The sequence below is a fragment of the Lucilia cuprina genome, chromosome 6 (genome assembly GCF_022045245.1).
Source record: "Lucilia cuprina isolate Lc7/37 chromosome 6, ASM2204524v1, whole genome shotgun sequence".
Taxonomy (NCBI): Eukaryota; Metazoa; Arthropoda; class Insecta; order Diptera; family Calliphoridae; genus Lucilia; species Lucilia cuprina.
In genome coordinates, this window is record NC_060954.1 from 59966032 (window position 1) to 59973026 (window position 6995).

At 30.6% G+C, this 6995-nt stretch overlaps 2 protein-coding genes across 2 annotated transcripts in view; both read right to left on the minus strand.

Moving 5' to 3' along the window:
* LOC111691266 (sorbin and SH3 domain-containing protein 1) overlaps positions 1-2005 on the minus strand; it is a 76884-nt gene extending 74879 nt beyond the window's left edge. The window contains exons 1-2 of the mRNA XM_046954524.1: positions 1831-2005; positions 1664-1758 (exon numbers count right to left, since the gene is read on the minus strand). Of these exons, the coding sequence (XP_046810480.1) occupies positions 1664-1758; positions 1831-1970 (235 nt within the window). The 5' untranslated portion in view covers positions 1971-2005. The remainder of the gene's footprint in view (positions 1-1663; positions 1759-1830) is intronic.
* A 537-nt stretch (positions 2006-2542) lies between these two features.
* LOC111691247 lies at positions 2543-6253 on the minus strand. Its single transcript, XM_023453906.2, has 5 exons — positions 5800-6253; positions 5538-5703; positions 3836-3932; positions 3479-3688; positions 2543-3416 (listed from the first exon to the last, which is right to left on the minus strand). Exons 1-5 carry the CDS (start codon positions 5905-5907, stop codon positions 2591-2593), a joined length of 1407 nt encoding a protein of 468 aa, XP_023309674.2. The 5' UTR covers positions 5908-6253; the 3' UTR covers positions 2543-2590.
* Between the last annotated feature and the right edge of the window lie 742 nt (positions 6254-6995).

The following is a 6995-nucleotide window of genomic DNA, read 5'->3' on the forward strand; positions in this document are numbered from 1 at the left end:
AACAGAACTAGAACAGAACTAGAACAGAACTAGAACAGAACTAGAACAGAACTAGAACAAAACTAGAACAGAACTAGAACTGAACTAGAACTAAACTAGAACTGAACTGTAACTGAATTGGAACTGAAATAGAACTAAACTAAAACTGAACTGGAACTGAACTAGAACTAGAATTGAACTAAACTATAACTGAACTAGAACTGAACTAGAACTGAACTGAATTAGAACTGAACTAGAACTGAATTAGAACTGAACTAGAACTGAACTAGAACTGAACTAGAACTGAACTAGAACTGAACTAGAACTGAACTAGAACTGAACTAGAACTGAACTAGAACTGAACTAGAACTGAACTAGAACTAAACTATAACTGAACTTGAACTGAACTGATCTAGAAGTGAACTAGAACTGAATTAGAACTGAACTAAAACTGAACTAGAACTGAACTAGAACTAAACTAGAACTGAACAAGAACAAAATTACAAATATTCTTAAATTTTACAAAAAATAAACCCGCTTATTTCAAAATCTATCATATTTTTAATGCATTAGCAACACTACTTTTAAATAATTAACTTTAGGTCAGTCGGAAGACACGAACCGCAGATCCGATAGTTATTGTTGCTGCTGCAGCAGCAGCGTTGAGGCTGACTGTTGCTGTTATTTTTCCCCCATTTCATTGTCAATGATAATTTGTATAGAGCGCACCACCAAACTCAACAATATTTACTTACGAGTAGTGTATTCCACTAAAATGCCATTACACTACTACAACTATTGCCGCTACAAAAGTTTTCATTTCGCTATATCATTTTACTCTAACTCATTTAAATGCAAAGCACTCGTTCTGTCTCAATGGTCACATACCGACCGACCCATTGACGATAAGCAGACAGACATTCACCAAACTATTTATTTTGCTCATACAAATCGACAATAAATACATATGTGTGTAAAGAGGGAATGACTGAATAAATGACAGGCAGGCTGTCTGGCTGGCTGTGTGCTTGACTTAAGAGATAGTGGAGGGAATGTTTTATTGACAAATTGGGGTGGGTGTATGTTAGTTTTTTTTTCGGTTATTGCATTGATCGCATGAATGTTTAAATTGTTTATTAAAAGTTAACGAAGTAAAAACCTAAATACATGTAAAATTAATTGCAAGGGTTCAGATGGTGGTGGGGTCTCAAAGGGGAGGTATGTTTACCAATTCTTAGAAATAAAATCAATTCAGTTGTAGTTTTTAAAATCCCATTAAAAATGACAAAGAACTAGTTACTTGGTTGATTCTTTGGAGATTTAGAAGAGTTGTTATATTTACCATTTACAATCGTTTGACCTAGTTTAACAATTCTATCGTTAGCTGTTCCAAAACTTTAGTGGTCTTGTTGTATCTCAATTATATAAACTCCTTCTTAATTTTTTCTGATAAACCCGCCTCTGTTTTTTAAGCAAATTGTAATTCATACACTTTTGGCAAATTCGTTTGACATAATATTAGCAAAACAAATTGACAACAATGTTGTGTCTGATATTGAAATTGGTCGCTAAATATTTGTCATTTAAAAAAAATTATAAAACCAAAACAATAAAAAAAACCTTGTTTCAAATACAAAACATTGAAATTTTGAAACATAAAACTTAAACAACAACATTATCTTACCTTCTTCGACAATTTTAAGTTCCACATCTTTATAATCCTTTACTTGTTGCTCGGAGTCCCCATATAATTGTTGCACTGAATCCTTGGTTAAATTACTAAAAAAAATTTAAAACATTTTTATTTATCATACATTTTTTCCCGCCTTTTTAAATTAACAAAAAATTTACCTGCTTAAAGCCAATATAATGGGTTTTCTTTGCTTGATCAAATCCTTTAAACTGTCATTATCCAAAGATCTTTGTCTTAAAAATTCATTCGAATCTTTTGCTTTTGTCTTTCTTCTAGTTAAACTACAAAATTTTAACATTTTAAAGTGATTTCTTAATTATTTTCAGAATAAAATTTAACGTCTGCTTTGAACTCGATTGACCACGAAACTAAACCAGAATTATTGTTGATTTAGGAGGCGTATTTCTAAGAGATTTTGTTTGTGAAATGTTGACATCCAAACCATGTGTTGAAGCTAATGTCAAATTTCAAGAATTTTATCTTTTTTATGAGATTTAAATGCGTTTGAGTTTAATGTACAAATTGTTCATTAAATTTCAAAACTATTTTGAAATGTTATTGAAGTTAAATGAAGAGAATTTAATTGTACAGAGAAGCTTAATTTCGATTGCAACAATTTGTTGCAAAACAAATTTTTTCCTATCTATCTATCTATCTATCTATCTATCTATCTATCTATCTATCTATCTATCTATCTATCTATCTATCTATCTATCTATCTATTTATCTATCTATTTATCTATCTATATATCGATCTATCTATTTATCTATCTATCTATCTATCTATCTATCTATCTATCTATCTATCTATCTATCTATCTATCGATCTATATATATAGAATATCATTATAAATCAAACGAAGTAACAACTTAAAAAAAACACAATTTTTATTAAAATTCAAAACCTTAACTTAACTACTAATTCGATGGACAAACTCCTTTGAGATTCAAAAACACATTCAAACACACATCATCCACTCGATCCCATATAAGTGAACCATATTTTCGTGCTGTATAATCCAATGATAAAACTGCTTTACAATTCAAACATTTGTCACGATAGTGAAACAGCAAACCCACTGTTGGATGCAACACATTATCCGCATAGCCGGGAGCTGCACGCCATACCTTATGGTTGCCCATCTCAACAATGGCACGAGTATTCACAATACATTTACTGCGTGTATAGGCGGGTAGAATTTCTAGATTTCTTCTAACTTTAGTTTGTGTATACAACCCACGATTTATGGTCTTCTCCGGTACACTAAATCGATCATCGCTGTCCTTCTTAAAGAAAAATACATTACGAAATATAAACGCGGACGTAAGACCCTCATCGCATTGTAATAAAAAGTGAAATAGAGAATTATGCTTAAGAGGCATTAGAATTTCATCGAAATCCACAATGGCGGCATAACGATAATTATCCACTACATTTGCTCTATAAACACAATCATTATATTGGGCCACTATACCGCTATAATGTAAATCGTCTATGTGATCTCTTAAATTCCAATCTAAAATATCCGCTAAACCTTTATTGCGATAATACGTTAAGACACGCTGAACATCTGGTGTACAATCCAGATTGTAGAAATAAAAATGTGTAGCACCCATTATACGATACAACTCTACAAATTCTACAATACGCAGTACGTCGCTGTAGTTGCTTTGTAGGGGACCCACACAAACGGATATGGCTGGCTTTGACTGGGCAAATAGTTGGTCCATGTCACGGGGATAACTAGAAAATTTAAAATAATTTAATTAATGTTATATTATTAATAGAGATTTTCAGTAACCCACCTTATGGATATAAAAGTAGGACTTATGTGACTTAAACTATTGCTTTTATATTGTATGGCCACTGCCTGAGGAAGATAAACCTTTGAATTGGCAACATGTTGTTTGTATAATGGACAGACTATGGTAAATGCAGCATATTTTTGATCATGATGTTCTCGTAAAGCTTTCACTTCTTCAGCTTTAACTTCGCTTAGTATATAATCCTCTGATCTGTAAAGTGAAGTTTGATAAATATTTTTAAGGGGGGTTTTATTTAAAAATTGTTTTGTTGTTTTTTTTAATATGTACGAAATTCTTACAATATTTTAAAATGTTAGCATTATTGTTTTATACGTATTAATTTGAAACACAAACAACCTTAAAATACAGCTTATATCTTCTTTAAATTTTAATGGAAGTACGGCAAACACTCTTATGGCACCAATGGCTATAAGGTTATTTTTACTAGGATGGGCTGAAAGAAAAGAGAGATCGATTTGTTTATAATTGTTATTTGCAGTAGGGTTCTATAAATCGAATTTCGAATAATCGAACAATCAACTTTTTGCCGAAAAAAGTCGAAAAGTCAAACTCGACTATTTTGTTCCAAAAATGTCGATAACTCGACTATCGACCGTGAAAAAGTCGAAAAGTCGACTTTGGAAATAAAAGCCGAAAATAGTCGAAAAGTGGAAAAAAGTCAAAAATAATCAAAAAGTCCGAAAAAGTCGAAAATAGTCAAAAAGTCGGAAAAAGTCGAAAATAGTCAAAAAGTCGAAAATAGTCAAAAAGTCGAAAATAGTCGAAAAGTCCTAAAAAGTAAAAAATAGTCGAAAAATCGAAAAAAGGCAAAAAAAAGTTCAAAAGTCGGAAACAGTCAAAAGTAGTCGAAAAATGTCGGAAAAAGTCGAAAAGTCTAAAATAGTCGATAAGTCGAAAAAAGACAAATTAGTCAAACAGTCGAAAATAGTCAAAAGTCGAAAAGCGAAAAATGTCGGAAAGTCGAAAAAAGTCAAAAATAATCCAAAAGTCGAAAAGTCGACTATTTACAAAATACTAAAAGTCTACTTTTAACTAACTGAAAAAAGTCGAAAAATTGACTTCGCATAAAATGCAAAAAAGTTGAAAAGTCGACTTTTAACTAAATGCAAAAAGTCGAAAAGTCGACTTTTACCTAAATGCAAAAAGTCGAAAAGTCTACTTTTCGTTTCAATCAAAGAACCCTAATTTGTAGTTTCGTTTAAGTAAGTCGGTCTGTTGGTCTGCTTGTCGAAAGTATGATAGAGGCTTAACAAGAGGCCCTAGTTATTAAGTACATGTGTTTCGTTGATAGGGTTTATTTGTTATAGAAAATGGGACCTTATAAGATTCTAAAACGTTTGACTTTAATAAATCTGTATACTTATCAGTTTAAAGCAAGATAGGCGCTAAACTGTAGACCTGCCGCAATGTAAAAGAAATGCAATCAAAATACGTCAGAGATATCTATAGATTAGTTACTTTATTAATGACCTACTGTTCAAAATTTCATTTGATCGTTTTTTAACGTTTTCAATATCGGTTTTTATTTATGACAGTTATCGTCTGGCTGATCCAAAAAGTTGACTTTACGATTTTGTTAAAGTCGTCGAATTTTTGTCAACTTTTCCACTTTTGGACTCAACTCTTTATAGTAGGGTTCGGTTTCGACTTTTTTCTACAAAATCGATTATTCGACCTTTTTCTCATTAGATAGTCGGGTTTGAATCCGACAAAAGTTCTTCGTCGACCAAATAACACAATTCAGAATGTAGGGTTTGTGGTTGAAAGAAAAGGGATATATCACGATTCGGTCCAAAGTAGTAAAGTTGAAAGTTTAATATCGAAATTGTAATTTTTCCGACTTTTATTTGCAATTTCGAATATTCGAAAGTTGACCTTACAAGAAGGACAAAAATGTAGATCATCTAAAATTGTTTAGTGGCAAGGGTCCAACATTTAAGAACTGATAAAAAGTTTTGAATCAAAATATATTTAAATATCATAACTTTCGTTCTAGAACCGTTTAAATAAAAGATATTTATATATTAATACAAATTACCTATAATTTCAGTACGTTTATCAAAGTAGGCTGAATAGATTTTATGCTTCATGGAGGCATGACCAATGGTACGCCATGTGTTATTATAGTTCCAAGCTGTGGACATCGGTTTTATCAATGTCATAGATAATTGAGTGGTTTTAATATCATCTCGTAGTTTTTCATTCTGCAAAGTAAAAAAAAATTATAATAGAAATTAAGACAAATAAAGTTTTCCTTCCAAACTATATAATATTAAACTTAAAATTAAACTATAACTTACTGCCTCCGTTATTAAAGAGATATAGGTTAATATTAATAAAGCACTTGCTATAGCAGCCGATAAACTGAAATAGATGTATTGCAAACGATTTGTATCTTGCACTATCATTATTTATGATTTAATTTATTTTAGTTTTTATATATTTTCTTTCATTTTTTTGTTTAATATTTTTATTTATTTTAATAAAATTTCTTTAATTATTAAACTTATTTCCTTTGTTATATTTTGTTTAATATTTATGTTTCTTTATAGTTTATTATTTGAATAATAGTGTTTTTTTCGCATTTGCTGCTTTTTCTTTGTTCTTTAGTTCAGACACTAACAGGTCATCAGTCATGGTGCTGTACAATGTTGCAAAACATGTAATTCTTTTAAAAAGAAATACAATTTACAAGCACTTAATCTTAGTGTTGTGAAAACGAAACATGTTATCAACATTTAAAATTCGATTATTAATTACTAAATTACTTTCTAAGTCTCTACCTATTACAATTTATTATTGTACTCTGATAAAGACCTTTTCGGTTTACCGATATACACAACCCTTTGATCCTTCAATTTGAGCCCTATTATACTTTCAACAGACCGACTGAATGAAATAAAAAAAAACCTTAAAATACATACGCTTGATGTTGGATATTTAAATAGACTTTCTGCGTTTCTTGTTCAAATGAGTACCTCTTCATTTTGTACGTCACTAGTTATTGTCATACAAAATGTGCAATATTACAGTGAGTGTCACATATATCCCTAAAGCTTGCTATTGCTATCGATTTAGAATTGAAACAAAATGTTGGCTTTTCGAGTTTTTGTAATTTAAGAAAACATTTCAATACCATCTTGATAGTTTCTTAAATATCGATTAAATCGAGAATCAGTTTTTATTACAATAAAGTAGATTATAGTATTTACTATAGACTAGAATAGAGTCTGGTTTATAGACAATTTAGTCTGAACCATAAAATAGATTATAGTCTGGACTACCGACTAGACTATAGTCTGGAATATAGAGTAGACTATAGTCTGTACTGCATACCAGATTATATATTTAAAACTAGAATATAGATTGGACACAGACTAGAATATAGATTGGGATAAGAGTAGAATATAGTCTGGACTGTAGACTAGACTATAGTCTAGACTGTAGACTAGACTATAGTCTGAACTGTAGATAATACTATAGTCTAAGTTAGACT